The sequence below is a fragment of the Mastigoproctus giganteus genome, chromosome 6, assembly GCF_048544385.1.
Source record: "Mastigoproctus giganteus isolate SK-2022 chromosome 6, ASM4854438v1, whole genome shotgun sequence".
NCBI classification, from domain to species: domain Eukaryota; kingdom Metazoa; phylum Arthropoda; class Arachnida; order Uropygi; family Thelyphonidae; genus Mastigoproctus; species Mastigoproctus giganteus.
This window is the reverse complement of record NC_143580.1, coordinates 93,537,927-93,558,365: the sequence shown is the minus strand read 5'-3', so window position 1 is coordinate 93,558,365 and position 20,439 is coordinate 93,537,927. Positions and strand designations below refer to the sequence as shown.

Sequence of the window (20,439 nt, the reverse complement as noted above, 5' to 3'; positions counted from 1 at the left end):
CCGCTTATTATGTTATAAGAAGAAGAAAAAAAAAACGGATATAAAAAAATCTTGTATTTAGTTATTTGTGTTAACTGCTTCATTTTTTGATATTGATTTCGGAAACACGTGACAATTTACGTACATTTATTAGAAACAATTTGAATTTGAAAGATCTTCACTTATAGGCGATGAAATATAAAATGTTCCTCCTAATATTAAATATTATTGAACAATTTACTTGCTCTGTTTCATTTCTCATGACATTGTACATGTCAGGCATAGTCTCTTCTGTGCACAGCTACGAACAACTGGGTTGGCTACTTGGTGCATCGATTTCACATTCGGGAGGCACTTTGCCAAGAGTTGCCTTCGTATTGCACTACTCTAAATAAAAAGCACCATTACAATGGGCAAATAAACTGTTTTTATTTAAAGTGTATACCTCTATCTTGACCTGTGATTCGAAACTGATTTGCACTTCATCTTTGGGCAGGTAGGCGTTGTGATATGCAATGACTGTATATAGCTTTCACAGCATAATGCTTTGCTCTAGATTTAACTATGACACAATGAAAGCTGAGATAACAGTGTCTGAGCACATCACTCACTATGTTAGGAGCCAATAAACTGCACAGTAATTATTAAAATCATAACAGTAATTATTAATCATTTAACTGTAATTTCTCAGATCGTTCTTTTCTCTGGTGTTTGCATCACGTATAAATACTAACAAAACCGATAAACATTACTAAAATAGCTTTGCAGTGACACAGATAATATTATATAAAAAAAATTTCCTTGTCTGAATCCACAAATGCGATCTACAAGTATGCTCTTCAAATATCCACTGGACATGAAGTGGCAGAGAAGGAGGTGAGCAGAAGTCGAGATAATTCTAAAATAACTTCGTCCCTTTCTGCCTCAAATACTACATGCATTTTTTTTTTTTTTTTTTTCAGTGTATGCGTTTTTCTTAAAATTTCAATAAGGATAAGTTAACAAACGTCAGTTCCTCAAATAAATTAAAATTTTCTATAATATATTATAAACTAATCTAAACAGCGACATTTTTACTAATTCCATAGATTTTGGTTGTTTTCGACCGGGGTAAACTAAATTAAGCACGATGTATCAAGCGTTCGGTGTTTGTAAAGTTTTTCATGTACCCTAAGGCCAGTTTTCTTGGTTGAGGTAAAAAAAAGACCCTTGGGAATAATTTCAGGAGGAACTTTACATGCAGGGATCACTGAATTAGCCGGTGGAAACAACTAATCAATACGATCTGTAGCTCTGCCATTAGGGCAGAGTTCTCAGGCCGATCGCATTTATCATAATGTCAAGCCATCTAAGTATTTCATATATTAAAATTTATATTTAATCTGTGAAATATTAAACTTAATGAGTCTCATGTAAAAGCAGGACTCATTAAGTTTTCATCTTTAAACATGAAGTTCTGTGCTCTCAGGATTCTTGACAAGTTTTAATTTTTATCTGCTATCTGTTCTGATCTAACTAGTTTATGGTATGTATTGTAATACATACAATACATACCATAATAAGACATTAATAACATACCATAACATTAATAAGAGTAGGGTGGATTATTTCAGAATAAGAACGAAACACTCAAGTTCACAGAGTATATGAACTGTGTTCTATGGTCAGTTTGCATGATGAAAAACCAAAGTCATGAACTTAAGTCTTTTTGGAAAGATGTGGAGATGAGCTGCTATAGACATTGAGCGAGCAACGATAACACTAACGTAATTCTTTTATACGCAGTGGGCACTGTAATCCCAAGTACTGGGTTGTAAGTTTTGCAACCCTTTCAATGGTCCACTCTTAAAATTGTCTAGCATTACTCTAGCTAAATCAAAGTGCAATTCCCACTATTAATACAGTTATAAATCAACCTCCCGCTATTGCTACGTATGTAACTAAGTTGTCTTCACTGGATCATCTTCCCGATTTATGCTTCTCGCAACACAAGAAATCCGTCAAACTACCGAAACGATCGCTCCAGATGAGCTTCGTTGAAGTTAACACGTTAGCGCTTTTTACTATGTTACATAGTTTTACTACTATGTACAGTAGTAAAACTAAAGGCCCTAAAGGATTACTGACATATGAACAGAGTGAGGTACTCGCCAAGATAGCAAAGGTAGCGATCGGGTTTAACAATCACTCAACAGGAATATTTAAAAAAACAAAACCAAACAAAAAAAAAAAAAAAACAATAAAAAAAAATAACAACTCTATCAGATGACATGTTTTTTTTTTTTTTTTTTTTTTGTTTTTTTTTGCGTTATCCGACTTGTACTTCCCGGAATCATAATGCAGCCGGTTGAGCCCCCCCCCCCCCAAGCATAAACAAAAGTCTACTGTATTTTCAAAAAGCATGTCCTCAAGAAAGTATTTTATTAATTGAATAGCTGAAGAATGATCAGAAACTTGTGAACAGCATGGTTAGATACAATTTGTGTCGGCAATACACGTTCAAGGAAGCATTCAGTTGAATGCTCCACGTATTCCCGAGTGTAATAGTATAGTTAAATATCATCGAATGTAATCGTAACTGTTTCTTATTAGTATGGATGTTTAGAGACAAAAGGCCAGCTGTGGCCCAAGTGTACCTTTTAAATGAATTTTTAATGCCATGGTTATATCATAATCGTTACAGTTTCAGATAAAAACAAATGTTCGATAGAAACATTAAAGATGATTTCGTTTTTCCGGCTTTCCTTCTAATGAATTAATTCTTGGCATCTCTCCTTTTTATACGAGGGAAATTCAAAAACATACTTGTAATAACCTAGCAGTAGTTGTGATAGAAAGATGAAATTTTATGTGTGGTACCTTGAAATATCTAGAGCAATCGCGCAAATTTTGGTTTCGATCTGACAATTCATCATTTTTTCTTTACAGCTTTGAATGACATAGTGTCTTTCAGTTTCCACTATGTCCAGTATCACAATGGACATAGTGGAATACAGATCAGTGATTCGGTACTTCTTTCTGCAATGGAAAAACACCAAAAACAATCCACAAAGAAATGGTTGCTCTTTATGGAGAAGACTGCACAAATGTTTTTTTTTTTTTTTTTGTTTGCGTTATCCGACTTGGACTTCCAGGATTCATAACATCGCCAGTTAAGCCGCCCCCCAACTCAAACATAAACGAAAATCTACTGTATTTTCAAAAAGCATGTCTGTCTTGTTGTTACACATTGCTATAAACAATTCAAACTTGGAAGAAGCTCAGTGCATGATGAAGAAATCCCAAGACTCCCAGAAACTGCTGTAACAGAAGAGAGTTGCAAAAATTGAGCCATTAATCCTGGAAGATCGCCGTATTAGTCTCAAAGAACTAGCTGCAGAGCTCCAAATTAGTGTAGGGTCTGTGGAGAACATCATCCATCAACTGTTGCCTATGAGTTTGGTGTCTGCTAGATGGGTTCTCAGAATTCTGATCTCTTACCAGAAGAAGTAAGGGAAGGGCACAGTGTGCACAATAAATGTTGTCAACGTGCCAGGAAGAGCAAGAGGAGTTTTTTCACCGATAGTCACCATGTATGAAACCTAGATCCATTACTATAATCCCGAAACTAAACAAATGTCAAAACAAAGGAAGCATGAAGAATCGCCACTTCCCCAAAAAAGGCAAAGGTGCAACCGAGCGCTGGCAAGGTGAGGCTATCAGTTTTCTGGGATCTGCATGGCGTAATACTAACAGATCAACTTCAAATTGGCTGCACTGTGATTTGGTTTGTAAATTAAATAAATAAAATTTATTTATTTAATTTGGTCCATCCTGCTACATTTTCGCGGTTTTACTTGGATTAGGCTGGAAGTCTTTCTTTTCTCCAGCATTTTCCTTCTTACTATTATAGATAAAATACAACATAAATGATAATGAATGCATTCTCACGTTTTCTACACCACCTTTCCATAATTAAAGTCTCATGAGTTAATACAATGCGCTTAATGGTAATTCTAACTGTACGCTTCCTACAAGGTGAAACGAATATTTAGCGAATAAACGATTCGATAGACATTTACTGGAACATAGAAAAAAAGAAGAAAAGGTTGGTATTTTTAGATGCAATGCAACGGCAATGGAAGAATGCAAAACACTTTAATGCAGAAAAAAATCAGTTATTTCCTAGAAACTAACCGATTCATTTCGGTTTTTTAGAGGAGATGAAAAAAAATAAGGAAACAAGACTTTTTTTATTCATCTTTGAAGATCAAGAAATTTAGAAACCGTCTTTCTACTTTCTATGAGATGACATAAATTTCAAAATCACCTTACTTCCTTTCTTTCCAACTTCAAGCACTGGCTTTCCTAACGTATAAGAGATGGAAGGTTGTGTCACTCCAAAAGGAGGAAAAGGCGAGGATAGAAGTGTGTGTTTCGGACAAGATGAAATGCTGTAATGACATCTGGCAAAAAAGAGAAAAACAAGTTGATTGTACAAGAGTTGTTCAAGGTCTATATGAACTGTACTTGTAAAAAAATTCTCTACAGAAGATGAAATAATTTTAGACTGCGATCAATTCTCGACGTGCTCTCCTGTTACTCAGAGCCACTTGTTCCATCGATGCGGTAGTACTTCAGTCCCTGCTGCATATAATTCTTTGGGGCTGTACACAGCCACTTTAAAAAGTCAGCTTTTACGTTATTATCACTTCCAAATCTACGGAAAAGTGATCCTTCAGTAGTTTAAATAGACATCATAAGGGGATCGCCATCCGCATAAAAATGGAGGAGCGATGTAGAGAAGCAAAGATTAAGCGACATCTGCTGGAAAACAATTCGTCAATAGCTAAAAATTAAAACTTAAAACTAAAAATCTACATGCCAGACTTGCATGTAGTATTCAAGGTTTTGTCTGACTATTGATTTGTACGGCAGATGGAATACAGTAAATCTATATCATTGACTGTATTCCATCTGCTGTTTTAAAATCTTATTACACTGTTGAAAGAACTTCATATCGCGCTTTATCATAACTACCCCCTAGGTCATTTTCATCTTCACCAGTGTTCACACTGGTGAAGATGAAAAGGTATCATCCCCAGTTGATAATTTAACTTGGGATTTCTGTAACCCAGTTGCAAAATTTTATATAATTCAATTTGAGTACAGGAGATCTGCTAGGAGATCCCCTTCCCCACAAAAAACAAAAATAAGTGGGATTTGTACACACGAAACAAGACAACAAAACGACCTTGAAATTAATAGTTTAAATAGTTAATAACAGAGTTTACAGAAAGAAAAATTAATAGTTTCACGTAAACCCATTTTTTTTTAAGTGCGTCGGTCAGTATCTTGGCTCTTTGACCACTGACCTTTAATCAAAATCAAGGTCATTCATTGGAGTTATGCCACAACTTGGTTGGTAATAATTATATTTCAGCAGTTTAGTATATCCAAGCTTCAGGTAAGCTTAGTTAATTACAGCAATCGGTTGGTAGAAAACAAACCGAACAGGCAAGGCGTGCTAGAGATACCCAAAATACTGGTAGATCTGGAATCGGCGTTCAAAAATTATCTAAAGCAGCGGTTCTCAACTTTTTTTAATACTTGTACCACCAAAACTAAACTTGAAAAATTTCGCTACCACTCTTTAAAATATGTACAAATTTGTATATTAAACAAAATAAACTCTAAAATACTTGATTAACATGGTGATTTAATAAATGGTGATGCAATAACTTTAATAAATGGTGATTTAATAAATGATTATGCAATAAATCGGGTGAATTTGAACAAATATTTAACAAAAATAATTGACTTAATGTGACACTTGAGCTTGTTTGACAGTAATTAGTTTCTTTAAATCTGGTTCTATTTTCATATTTACATAATTTCGTACATTTAAAATTCAACTGTTCGTTATTCACGTACCGTACCATACCATCAGTTGAGAAACGTTGATCTAGAACATTTTTTTTTTTTTTCTGTGAAAAATACTAGTTGACGTGCATTATTACAAGAAGAGCAAAATGTGTTGGTACGCTTCATACCTCCATCGTCTCTTTACAAATTTATCACTGATTATTTTTAACTCTTTTATTCACATCAAATTTTAATAAAGTTAAAAACTTTATTACAGTATTGATAACAATAATAATGCACGAGGGTTTGCCCTCCCACCGTCGTACCCGTATTGAGATGCACTAATATTTATGACAAGTTCACCTCATGGCATATTCTTGGAGACTTCAATTTGATGTGAATAAAAGAGTTAAAAATAATCAGGGTTAATTTGTAAAGAGACGGTGGAGGTACGAAACGTACCAACACATTTTGCTCTTCTTGACGGTTACAATTGGCGAAACGGAGTTGGCAATTCCCAACGTCCACTCAACTCGTTGCATTTTAGGTAGGGTTGGATGAGGCTCTCTGCATTGCAAAGGCCGACATTTTTAGCAAGAATGATATCACACCGGAAACACGACGTTTAATCCTGATTATAATTTCTCTGACAAAGATCCGATTCAGAGCAGCTAGCTGCATGCGGGCATTCAAGTTCGCACAACTAATTCAACATTATTTTTAAAATCCTTCGTCCATTTATATCACAGCGCTGTGTGACAAGTATGATTCACCCTACTAAAAGGATAAAATTCTGTAAATTTCTCCTGTTTTGTTTTTTCTTTCCCACCTAAATTAACACGGCTTTGCCCATACCAGTGTCGTCACTACTCCCAAATCAAATTTCAAACCTCCAGCTTTATTTACTACTTTTCATGGAGCAAAAATTTAAAATAATAAGAGTATATTCTATGCCAATGGCAGCAAGGGAAGTTTCCTGTTACGACATCAAAATGTTATGTTCAAAAGCACACAAGTGCAATTTTCATGTGACCTCCAGCCTTGTTATCAGCGAAAGCTTTCTACACTCTATCCTACTCTGTTATGTTCCTTGCTTCTTTTTATTTTCTTACTAGAGAACTACGGATGAATTTTAAACAACCCGGGGCTCTCTGTACACATGCGTCGATGGTGACGAGCTGTGAGAAACCGCATCCCGTGAGATATGGCAACAAATCAGCTGGATTACCCGTACATTGCAGATACTGAAACGAGAACCTGTTCGCCACTGATTGTCGCATCGATCGTGGTTTACAGGGGGTGAGAAATATGGGATGTGTGCGGCAAAGAAAAGAATGAAATGGATGTATGCAAAAGGATAACAGAGGGGAAATAATCTAAATTTCTCTGATACTGTTAGCTTCCAGTGGAGTTTCTCTGATAATGATTTCAAATCATGAATCCACGGTATAGAAATATTTCTTATGGCAGAGCATTCAGTTTTAGATGCACAACTTATTACTTACTTCTCTAGGTGGATATGGAATATCGTAAGTATATCCCCGACCGATTCCTTCGAATTTTCCTACGTTCTCTGTGTTATGTAGCCTATATATAACTTCCTCTGTTCTGCTGTATATTGGCATTCTGCAACTATTATATGGCGTTGGGAAATAAGCCGGATCTTGACTCTGGTCGGAGGTTACAGAAAGGGGAACATTTTCTGTCTTTGTGGTATTGTTGGAATCGCTTCCTGTTGGAAAATAAAGTTGAATAAATACATTATTTCTAATAAAAAAAAATATGCAATAATAATGAAACATATTTTTTAAAATAAATAACAGCAACGTATATTATTAATATATATTACTGTCGTTTTCGTGGCCCACAGTGTTTCGACAAGAAATTCTTGTGAAATAACCGATAAAGCCAAAAAAAAATCGCACAAAAAATCATTGTACAAGATTTCAAAAGCGAAAAAGTGAAGTGTGGTATAATTACGCTGGAAAGGGAAGTGCGAAATAAAAAGAAGGAACTTTCAAGGAAATCATTATCTGCTGAATATTTCACACGGCGATGGCAGAAAGATGGAGTGTCATCTGTCATGCCAAGGGACTAGATTTTTTTTATTGATATTATTTTTTACACTTTTGTATCTCTTTTCTTTTTCCGAATACTCGAGTATGACAACAGAGAACTTTTCGCTTTCATGCTAGCGGCTACTTTATTGGAGAAAAAAAAAAAAAAAAAAAACGGTTCTATTGAAAGTATATTTTCTGCACTTTCTAAATTTCCTTCGTATTATTCAATTTCCCAGTAGACTTCTAAAAATATTGGCAATAATATCTAACTAATATACTCTACCGAACCCCTAAACATGAATCTTAAAATACTCAACGGTTTGAGTATAAATATCGATAACTAGCAACCTAGCCCGAAGGCGCTTAAAATTATTCGAAACATATGCCTTCGTCACCACAGATTCACAGTTCTCAAGTTCTATTATTTTCAAAAAAACTTTTCTAGAATTGTATTTGAAAATACCGATAGCGGTCTTACTTAACGTAGTAATGGCATTTAAGCTGTAGGGAGACTGATCCAAAACCATCTTTCACAAAGAAACCTCACGACTTATGGCAAGAAATTTAAACCAAAAGTAACAAATGCTCACTAGAAATGTGGACTTTGCTTATACACATATAACTATCATAAAATTATAAAATAAATATTATAATATTACAAAATAATACATATTATAACATAATGTAATTATGTTATAATATTATGTGTAAGGGGAATTATTTTTATTCCAGAAATAAAGCAAATAAAAGCAAAAAGCTTTTATTTGCTTTATTATTTTATTATTAGTGTATTATTAATTATCGGAGTAAATATAATTTATAAAAAGCCATCTTTACAATATTTACACAGTAATCACATTTCTTTATATGATACTGAAATGCATATTAAACCACATCGGTAAATCAAAATGTAACTTCAAAAAAGTCGAATTCAGACAATCACAAGTTCATATTTTCAATAATATAGAATGACAATTATGCGCGCTTTGTTATTAACATACCATAATTTGTGAACTATTTATATAACTATTTGGGATGAGGAGAAAGTTATTCTGATTAGTGTGCAAAACTCTGAGCTGAATAACTGTTTTTATTTTATTTTATTTATTTTTTTAAACTCGGTTTTCTTGTCGGACAAAAATAATTGGCTAATTAATTGAATAATAATATATACAATTGGTTAATAATAATTGGTTAACGATATTCAATTGGTTAATAATAATTGGTTAATGATATATAGAATTGGTTAATAATAATGGTCCTTGAGGTTGTCACAGACATTCTCTCAGATATGCCAGACAAGCTGTACTTGCTACCTGTGAGTCTAAAACGCTGATGGAACTGATATTCGGGTGACACTCAAGTCAAGTGGACCCAATTTCGGCAAAGTCCGGACGGTCTGTGACAGCCAAATCCTTTACTTGCACCTTCACGATGGTGGGCCTGTTTGATCCTGGGTATAACCCTGGATTAACCCTGGTTAATCCTGGGTATAACCTCCATGCACAAGTACATGGTGGCTGACCACCCAGGTGTGAATCAACGTAAGCAGGGGTCGAGGTGTGGCGCCCACACCACATGGAGGAACGCCGCCCCTCTATGTTACCAGGCAGTACTAGGTGGTAGATGACTCTCATCAACCGGTGAAATACCACCACTTTGCTTATTGGAGGCTTGAAGTGGTGGAACCCATGTTTAGTCTCTAGAGCTAAGTTCTGGTAAACCCTTCCCAATCTCTTCCATCATGCAGTATGATTGACGACTTTTGAGATTATGATAACATCGCGGAGAGATCCAATATTCCTTACATTTCGAGGGTACAGCTCTAAAACGGTGTTCGCAGGCCGGCCGCTAGTTAGTACACAGGACCGAACCTATTGGTAACTCTCTAGGAGGCTTCCGGATCAGCTAGTGTATAATCTTGCTACCTCTACTCTGCCAGATAGGACTGCAGGGAGTCCGAGTAGTGTGTATGCGGGAAGCATTGTCGAGGCCACGTTATGTCAAGGATCTGGGTATATTCTTACCACGTGTACGCCATATCCAAAAATTTCATTACTTCATACAGCATGTCCCACCCACTTTTTCTTACTATTGAATACACCATGAATTGTCAAACTAATAGAGCAAGCTTATCTGCGAAAAGATCTAAACCTCTCAAGCACTTCCTAATTCATTTCACAAATATACGTGGTTTCAATTCTAATCTCAACGATGTCCATTTCCACTTGCAGTCTGCCAAACCCCATGTACTTTTTCTGACAGAATCTCAGTTATCGGTTGATTCAACTACTGCTCATCTCAGATGCCCAAATTATTCGCTGTATGATTCTTTCGCCTCAAAGGTGGTACTTGTGCGTATGTCCGTTCTGATATTCCCTGTCAGAGACTTGGCAATTTGGAATCTCCTCTCTTTGATCTTCTCTGGCTCAAAATCTCTCTACCTCATTGTGTCAAATTCATCTGTTGTCTCTACCGCTCTCCCAACTCCAATAATCACTTGGAGCTCTTTGACTTCCTCTCTTTGCAACTTGACTTTCTCCAGTCCAAGTTTCCGAACAGTGAGGTAATTTTCCTTGGTGATTTTAATGTTCACAACTCCAGCTGGCTTCCGTTTTCTAGTCACACCGACCCAGCAGGTAGAGATGCTGAGGCTTTTGCAATTACTAATGACCTAGCACAGATTGTTTATTTACCTACAAGAATACCGGACAATCCTAATCATACAGCCAATACGCTTGATCTTTTTCTCACAAACAACCCTTCTAAGTACACGGTCGAAGTGAGAGGTCCTTTAGGCACTTCAATCACAACTTGGTGATTGTCTCTTCTCCAATGGATACTTTATCTCATGGCTATTCCCAACCTCGTGTTGTTTGGCATTACAAGAATGCAAAATGGGATGACCTGCGAGACTTTTTTTCTTCTTTTCCTTGGTCGGATTTCTGTTTCAAAACTTCTGATGTCAACGTTTGTTCAGATCGTGTCAATGAAATTATTCTTGCAGGAATGGAATCCTTTATCGCACACTCCACTTTAAAATCTCGTCCTTTATCTAAACCTTTGTTTTCCAATAAATGTGCTAAGGCTGTTCAAGAGAAGAATGTTGCATATCGTAATTGGCTTGTTTCTAATTCTTCAGTTTCATTTTCTGCCTACACCAAAGCTCGCAACAATTGTAAAGCAGTTATTAATCAGTCCAAACTACAGTTTGAACAGGCTAAGAGTAGAAAACTTGCTTCTTGCCCTAATGGTAGCCGAGCATTCTGGTCTGTTGCCAAAGCTATTGGCCGCAACTTTTGCCCATCTCTGCTCTCACCTCTGTCCAAACGAGATGGTTCTGTTGTCACTTCAGCCAAGGATAAAGCTGACCTGCTAGCATCCCATTTTTCTTCCAGCTCGTGTATTAATGATCTTGGTAATACGCCTCCCACCATTCCCAACACGCTCCATTCAATGCCTCCTGTGGTCTTCCGTCAAAAAGATATCAGAAGGATTTTGATGAATCTTGATGCTAACAAGGCTCCAGGTCCTGATGGTATTTCTCCACCTGTTCTCAAAACCTGTGCTCCTGAACTTACTCCTATTCTTTGCCGCCTTTTTTCACTTTCTTATTCCAAAGGTGTTTTTCCTTCTGCTTGGAAATTTGCTCATATCCAGCCAGTTACTAAAAAGGGTGACAAATCCCTCCCATCCAATCATCTTCCCATTGCAATTACTTCTACTCTTTCTAAAGTAATGGAGAAATCAATTAAATGCCAACTCTTAAACTACCTAGAAACCTTCCGTCTGATCAACGATCGCCAGTATGGATTCCTTCAGTGTCGATCCACTGGTGATATTCTGGCTTATGTTACCCATTTATGGACTAATTCAATGGAAAGGTTCGGTGAAAAACAAGTAGTTGCTCTTGACATCTCAAAGGCTTTTGATCGTGTTTGGCATAAAGGTCTTCTAAACAAGCTTCCATCTTATGGTTTGCCAACTGTTTTTAGTAATTGGTTATCCAGTTTGCTCTCTCATCGTTCACTGAGGGTGATGGTAAATGGCTCTCTGTCTTCTAACTTTTCCACTAATGCTGGCGTCCTCCAAGGTTCAGTTCTTTCCCCCACTCTTTTCCTCTTGTATATTAATGACCTTTTTCCATTGACTGGAAATCCTATCCATAGTTTTGCCGATGATAGCACATTGCATTCCACTTTCCCTTTTGAGAAACCCTGTCCTGCTCAATCAGCTTCAAATTCTCGAAATTCTGCTACCAATTCCTTAAATGCCGATCTTCAGGTAATTCTCCAGTGGGTCAAAGACAACTTGGTTGATTTCAACCCTTCTAAAACTCAGTCTTGTCTAATATCTCGCAAAAAGGATTCTTCTGCTCCTATGCTTATCTTTAGTGACACTGCGATTTCTAGGCAAAATGATATATCTCTTTTGGGGATTACCCTAACTTCTAATCTCTCTTGGCACAAGTACATTACAAATATTGCTTCCTCCGCATCTAAAAAAACTTGGTTTTCTCTTTCGCTCTCGGCGTTACTTTTCTTCCAAACAGCTGCTCACTCTGTATAAATCGCAAATCCGCCCTGCCATGGAATATTGTTCCCACATCTGGGGTGGTGGTGTCCCCAAAACCTCTCTCAGGCTTCTTGATTCCATTCAGAAGAGGGCAGTTAGGTTAATTAATAATTCATCTCGAACAGTCTCTCCACTCGCTGTCTCATAGATGTACTGTTTCTGCTGCATGCCTCTTCTACAGATACTTCCATGGGCACTGTTCTTCTGAATTGGCTTCTATAATTCCCGCTCTCTCTTTCAAAACAGTCCGAACACGTGCCGCCACCAGCCAACATCCATTTATTGTTCAACTTCAAACCCACAGAACCAACTTTTCATCTTCCTCATTTATTCATTCAACTGCTGTTTTCTATAGCAACCTTCCTTCATACGTATTTTCTGAAAATTACAATCTACAGAAGTTCAAGTCCAATGTTAACAAACATCTTCTTTCATCTTCTCAACCTCCAACCCAAGCACGGTACTAAGTACTATAGGTTCTAATACCTCTCGTGTTTGGGGTTCACATAAAAAAAAAAAAAAAAAAATACGATTGGAAATAACGTATATCCATCTCCAACACCGAACCGACAGTAGAAGATGACTGTTAAAATATCAAAAATCTTGCCGGTAACTATTACGGAAATCAATTTTTTGATAAGATTCTATTTTTTAATCATTACCTAATGATTAAAAGCAAAATCACAGGATTAAATTTGCATTAATAACTAAAACACGATTTCTTAATGTTAAGTAAATATAGCAAAATAATAAATATATAATTTTATAATTACGACGCAACCACGTGTTCAAACGCAAACGTACAGTAGTACACGCGTTCGAGTTAACTTCGGTCCTAACTCACTTGACTCTTGAGTACAGTATTATTCTATTATCATGTTGTTCTCCATCTTGTAAACTCTAATAACCCTATATGGCCAACTCAGACCCCTTCACTTGTGATTCAACATCACTGACCTAAATGATATTTATTGGCAGTTTGGGTGTCCACTTGTCTTCACTATTTTGTAGATATCTGCTACTCTTGTTTTATTATAATTTGGCCTTCTATAATTCCCTACATCTTTCAACAGTACAATTACGCATACATATTTATAATTTTAAGGCATTATTTAACCCAACTTAACAATCTAACATGAAATTATAACATAATAAGCTGATTACGATGATTGATTTCTTTTTGGCCCTTTCTATACATTACTCCGGTATATATATACATGTATATATATATATATATATATATATATATATATATATACCGGAGTAATGTATAGAAAGAAAATGTATTTAAAAAGCAGTTGAATACACAAATTTCAAATTTAGAAAACCCCAGTGCCTTTTAATGAAACACACTGTGTGTGTGTGTGTGTGTGTGTGTGTGTGTGTGTGTGTGTGTGTGTGTGTGTGTGTGTGTGTAAAAAAAAATGAATTTTCTCATTATATTCCGGGAAGATCACTATCAGAAGTTCAAAAATAGACAGAAAACAAGAAACAGCACTGTATATAACTGTCACGGTCGTGAACCCCGGTCAGTCAAAGCACATATAGTTATGCATCCTGGTGTTTGACTACTCGGCTACGCCAGCGTTTTTTTTTTTTTTTTGTTTTGCCTAAATACACAGTACATAAGTTGTAAACAGAAAGACTACAATATTGTAGTCTTTCTATTTACAGTAGAGAAAATAATGTGAAAGTTTCATATGAAACTTTCACATTCCTTCACGCGCTAACTGCAAACGAAGAGTGTTATAATATATAAAAATCTCAGTACTGAGCTGAAGCGTTTATTGTGGATACCAAGCTAGAAGAAGTACGGATAGTAAAGTGGAAGAAAAGAAAGGAAGATGCTGAAAACAGAGTAAATGTGAAAAATGTTAATGATTTTAAGAATGTAATAATATACATAATCCATATGATAATGATTATATTCATATTATAAAATATAAAATCCTAGTTATCAGCACTGATGTTTGGACATACACTTTGTAGATTTTTTTTAAACAAATAATGAACAATTATTCTTATGTAAGGCATAGAATGAGTGTCAATGAATTACAAAACATCAATACGGGAAGGAAAGTAAAATAAAACGGAACATCACAGCAAACTGTCACAGGACTACACTTGTGATAATCCAATAGGGTCATACAGTTTCGCATATCTCTGTCAATGCAGGCAGACAACAATGGACAACAGGATTGCAAAACACTTTTAAATATATTTGGAGTATGCATTGGCAAAGAGGGTGTCCCAACACTATCTGCAGCAAACTGCAGAATTTTTTGAATATTTTTAAAACTTAACAGAATGTTTTTGAAAATTTCAATATTATTAAAAAATTTAAATTTATACTTTTTTAAATTTAAAAGGTGTATATCTAGGTGTATAAAAAAAAAAAAAAAAACAGCAGTGTGATGGAGCAGTATACATGCTTACTGCATGGGGAGGGGAACAAAGAAAGTTACGCCCAATAGGAAAGTAAGGTGAAGAACAGATCAGGGCAATGATGATTAATATGACGGATAGATGGCAGTATTTAATACTGTGTCCTTGGTTCGGAAAGTCCATGAATCTTGGCAATGGTATAGGAGTATGTTAGTGTTGAATATATAGTACAGGGAGGGGAAGAGAATAAATTTGAGGATAGAGAGGGTGAAAGAAAAAAAAATTAAAAACTAGAATAGAAGAGAAAGAATACCGAAGTGACCACTCGGTACCTGAAATGGCCAGCTCGAGTGAAGAAAATTTAGGGCAAGAAGGTTTAGGGCTGAACCTACTACAGAGGACTCTGGTTAAGAAAATATTTAATACGTTTGTTATTAGGAGCATTAGCAACTAAGACCATATTGCTCCGGGATATGCGGTGGTCATTCCCTTGAACTTTCCGCATCCTCCGTATTTGGTGGTGACGGGCTCGAACCCCGGTCAGCAGTGCGTAGCACACGTACACACGTAGAAGCGTGTGCTACGCACGGCTGCTCCTTCCCACCTGGCTACAGAGGCGCCAGATTTAATACGAAATGAGAAGTTAATACAGGTCGGAGGCCATGACAGGAACAATTTAGAAAATTTCACTAGATGAATCAAATAAAATCATTTGATTCTTAATGATTAATATTTTTGCATTCTTTATATTTTCAACATCTTCCTTTCTTATACTTCCACTTTCCTCTCCTTACTACTACTAGGTTTGAGCTGAAGTGTTTGTGTGTGCGTAAATCTTCAAACGCAAATGTCGTGCTCCAAATACTGTGATGTGAGAAAGGACTTCCAAAACCTGAAACAAGAGTCCTTACCTAAGCCTGTAAGGTAAGAGTGGAAAAATCGATGTTTCTCTTTGCAAACACGAATATCCCTAGGATCCCTGCCAATCTGAATAATGAGGTGATTTTTTTCTCAGACATGTTCTCTCATGATCAAGCAGCTAGCTGTTTCTGGGAGTATTCGGCCTTCCTTCAGTCTTTCTGATATTTGTCTCTCAGATAATGAAGTAAATATGCAATAGATACCAAGAAATATAAAGCGTGCATAGGTGGTGAGGTGATCTTATTTCTATTTTTGCTTGAAAGTGGCCAGTTTACTCATTAGTAGCACTCTATCTGCAATCTTTATAAAAACCTCAGCGTCTACTATCACTGAAATGTCCAGATTAAAAATTATTCCAGTTTGCAAGTAGTAGCATCTCCAAAAAAAAAATATATCTGATTTCAGAACTAAACAGATTCACAAATTTATATGCTTATCGGGATTAGGGATTTCGTTGAAGCTTTCCAAGCATTAATAATTAATCCTCTGAAGCTCAATAACAGCTTTCTTCCTTCACTCTTTGCAAATGATGGTTCTGAGTAAATCAAGATTCGCTACCTGTAATTTGCAAGTCTTCTTTTATCAAGCATTGCCTGAGATAACAACTGAATAATACATGGCATTTTCCACTGCTCCTGTTCTGCATGGGACAACTTGATGCAATACACACTACAGCAGATGTTTCTAATGCATTGGATTGTTTGAATTAGTACGGAAACAGGAAATACTGCATTGGTATTCTATATGCACTATTTTTATTCTATCATGTATAGCTATAATTTATGGTTTGCACAGCCTTTGATCAATGAAAACAAGCTTGAAATTCACGGGAGTCAGCGAGCTCACATCTGGTGAGTATGGGCTTGGCACACCCAGGGTCCTGAGCTGGATATCAACATTATTCTCTTTCTTGGTGATTCCCTGCTACTTCTGACTCTTGTTCTCTCTTTCTCTCGTGGCGCCTCCGTAGCCAGGTGGGAAGGAGCAGCAGTGAGTAGCATACGCTTCTTGATTAGACCGGGGTTCGAGCCCGTCACCAACAAATACGGAGGATGCGGAAAGGTCAGGGAATGACCACCATATATCCCGGAGCAATATGGCCTTAGTTGCTAATGCTCCTAAAAACCAAATAACAAGCAAACAATCTCTCTCTCAGGGTAATTCAGAATTTTTTTTTTTTGGCTGGTGCAGCATAAGCCCCAGGCTTCCTTGCAGCAGCATCATCATCATAATAATAATATGGGGGGCGCGATGGCCACGACAGCGGACTACCAACCTGATGGACCAGGGTTCGAGTACCACCTTGGCGGAAGCGAACACGGCTCCATCACGCTGGGAGACTGGTATAATAATAGTAATAAATGAGAATAATAATAATAATAATAATAATTTAATAAATAAATAAACATCGTGAAAGTTGGTCGGAGCGGTGGCTAAGGCAGATTGTGGCGCCATCTGGCGCCACCTCCGAGAACTACCACTGAATATAAGCCGAAGCAAAACAGGCCCACCTCCATAGATGGATGATGTCCCAGATAAATATTAATCATACTGCATCTCGCGTTCAGGCACTTAGGCGGGGTCGGTTCGAAAAATCGGAAACGGTCTCCGGAGGAAGACAGTGGAGCAAGTGCCGCTGTCTCCTGTATGGCTACCACAAGAGCAGGGCAAAACCATCCAGCCCCACCAACTGGAAGTGTTTCCTGTGCAACTGCGCTAGTGACCATTCAGGAAAGGAGAAACGCATGGTGGAGCACTGAAATGAATACGTACATCATGCAAGCATACGACGAAATAACAACGCTGGAGACCGATATGACAACTTACAGGGCGAGACTACATACCAAGTAAGACCGGAACGATTCCCCGATATTCAGGTCACCAAACAGCGAATAGCGGACTAGAGAAGGACCATCGTAACGAAGAACCTGATAGCTCCTGCAGTCTTGGAAAACATCAAGCAGGATGTGAGCGATTAACTCCAAAGGATAAAGAATACGGAACCAGAGGAGGAAGAGCAAGAAGAAATACGACCCACAGCAGTTGAAGTGGAAAGAGACAAGGTCATGATATCCAGAATTGAGGACGAGTGGAAGAATGCTCTAACAGAATTCGAAGGAATTGACCCCACCAAGACTCTTGTGGTACCGAAGCAGAGGCCGAATAGAACCTTGTGGAGAGTCACAGACCACCTCAACGGGCACATAATACCGCATTACCTCGACAGCAATGGTGCAACACTAGAAGCCATTCACACAGCCGTGTATTGTGCTGCGGTAGCAGCCACGAGGATTAATGGAAGAGAAAAGAGGGACCAGCAGCAGAAAAACCGAAAACAGAAGGAACTGCCAGCAGAAGATAGAAGAATTAAGAGTCAAGATAGGCCAATTCACCCAGTACCAATGGAGCAATAGAAGTAAGAAATTAATTGCAAAAGTAAAGAGCATAATCAAGAGAGACAGCAAACATGAGACAAAAAATCAGAGAATAGGAGAGTACTTGGACACATTGAAGCAGAACCTCCTTGCACTCAGCAAGAGACTACGTCGATAAAAAGAGAGCTCCCAGAGGAAAATAAACAACTGAATCTTCGACGAGGACCAAAGAGGCTTCTACAGGAGTCTCGGAGAAGACGGGAAAGAAGGGATCGGACCAGCCGAGCAGAAGACGATTGAGGCGTTCTGGGGAAACATATGGAGCAGGGAAGTAAGACAAAAGAGCCGAGCCCCCTGGATAGAACTAGAACGCAAGAAACCCAAGGACGTACGAGAAATGAGGGTAGGAGGTTCGGGAAGAAGTAGTAAAACAGACGATCAAGAACTCTCACAACTGGTGAACTCCAGGAAGAGATAACGTTCACAACTACTGTATAAGAAGCTCACTTGCACACACAAGCAGCTGGCAGAGCAGAGCAGTTCACCCAAATGATAAGGCACCCAGACACAATCACGAAGTTTCTCACTCAAGGAATCACATATCTGAAGCCTAAAGACGAAGATGCAAGAAACCCGTAGATATATAGGCTAATCACCTGCCTCCCAACAATGTACAAGATCCTTACCAGCTGCATAAACAGGGAGACATCAGACCACTTGGAGAACCAGAACGTAATGGCCGAACAGCTAAAAGGATACAAGCGGCTGAGCAAAGGATGCAAGGAGCAATTAACCATAGATGCCGCAGCCATGGAGAAAGCTGTGGAGAAGCGCCGCAGCATGTACATAGCTTACATCGATTACCGCAAGGCCACTATCGGATTGACTTTGTAAATCCGATAGTGACAAACTTCCTAGGAGAAACGATCGCAAAACGGAGAACCACCATTAAGTTAGAAAACATCACAACCAGGCCAATACCCATCAGAAGATTCTTTCAGGGAGATTCTCTGAGCCCATTGTGGTTCTGTGTAGCACTTCACCTGCCATCCACCATGATTAACAGTAGCAAGTACGGATATAACCTCAAAGAAGGAGGAAGGAAGAACCTGTACACCCTCACTCACCTGATGTACATGGATGACATCAAGCTCTACGCGGGAACCGAGAAGCACCTCCAGCAACTACTCCAGATGACTAAAGAAAAATGGAATTTGGTCTAGACAAATGCAAGACCCACGGATTACACCAGGGAAAATCAGTCAACCGTAACTACCAGCTGCAGAGTGGTAAAGAGATCGAAGCCATGGCAGAGGCCTACACATACTTGGGGATGATGCAGGCTCAGCAGTTACAACACAAGGAAATTAAGGCCTGCCTGAACGAAAATGCCATCGGAGACTCAGAAGCCTGCCGAAAGCAGAGCTGAACGGAGGGAACACAGTTAAAGACATAAACACCTATGCAGTCCCAGTGCTAACATGCTCCTTCGGCGTCATAGATTGGACTAACACCGAGCTGGAGGATATCATGAGAAAGACAAGGACAGTGATGACCAAGAGCCGCCAACCCCACCCGAAATCTGCCGTAGAGAGACTGACAATTGCTCGGAAAGGAGGAGGAAGGGGGCCTGATAGACCTAATTGAGCAACAGAAGATGGCGATAGTTAACCTGAAGGATTACTTCCAGAAACACACAGCACCAAGCGGTATACCCCACTCAACCTAAGCGAGGAGTACCCCTCAACCAGGAGGCACAAACAAAGCTAGAAAGATAGGCAGAGATGACACTACAATTATCTCCATCAAGATCACATAGATAAAACTGCTGCCAGTGCATGGCTCACTAGCGGGACGCTCTTTCCCTAGACTGAAGGATTCATGCTCGCCATCCAAGACCAGGTAATCAACACCAGGAACTATAGAAAATACATCGCCAAGGAGCCCGGGGTGTTCGATGACACATGTCGACGATGCCACCTGTTTGTGGCCTCAGAAACGATCCAACACATCACCGCCGAATGCAGGTGATCATCCAGACTGAGTACACCCTTAGACACGACCAGTTAGCCAGGATAATACATCAGAAGCTAGCAAGGAAATGCCAGTTGATCGAAGAAAGTGTACTGTACTACAATTACGAACCCCAAGCAGTACTAGAGACATGAATCCACAAGCTGTACTGGGACAGCGCCATAATAATGGATAGGACAATCCCGCACAACAGACCGGACATAACCCTTGTGGACAAGAAGGAAAAGGCTACCTATCTGGCGCCTCCGTAGCCAGGTGGAAAGGAG

At 38.3% G+C, this 20,439-nt stretch overlaps 1 protein-coding gene across 2 annotated transcripts in view; it reads right to left on the bottom strand.

Annotated features, from left to right (window-relative positions):
- Positions 1 to 20,439, bottom strand: part of LOC150084464 (cell adhesion molecule Dscam1-like) — a 616,978-nt gene that overhangs the window by 56,823 nt on the left and 539,716 nt on the right. For both annotated transcript variants that reach the window (XM_090376089.1, XM_090376090.1), the window contains exon 22: positions 7,329 to 7,555. In XM_090376089.1, the coding sequence (XP_090232215.1) occupies positions 7,329 to 7,555 (227 nt within the window). The remainder of the gene's footprint in view (positions 1 to 7,328; positions 7,556 to 20,439) is intronic.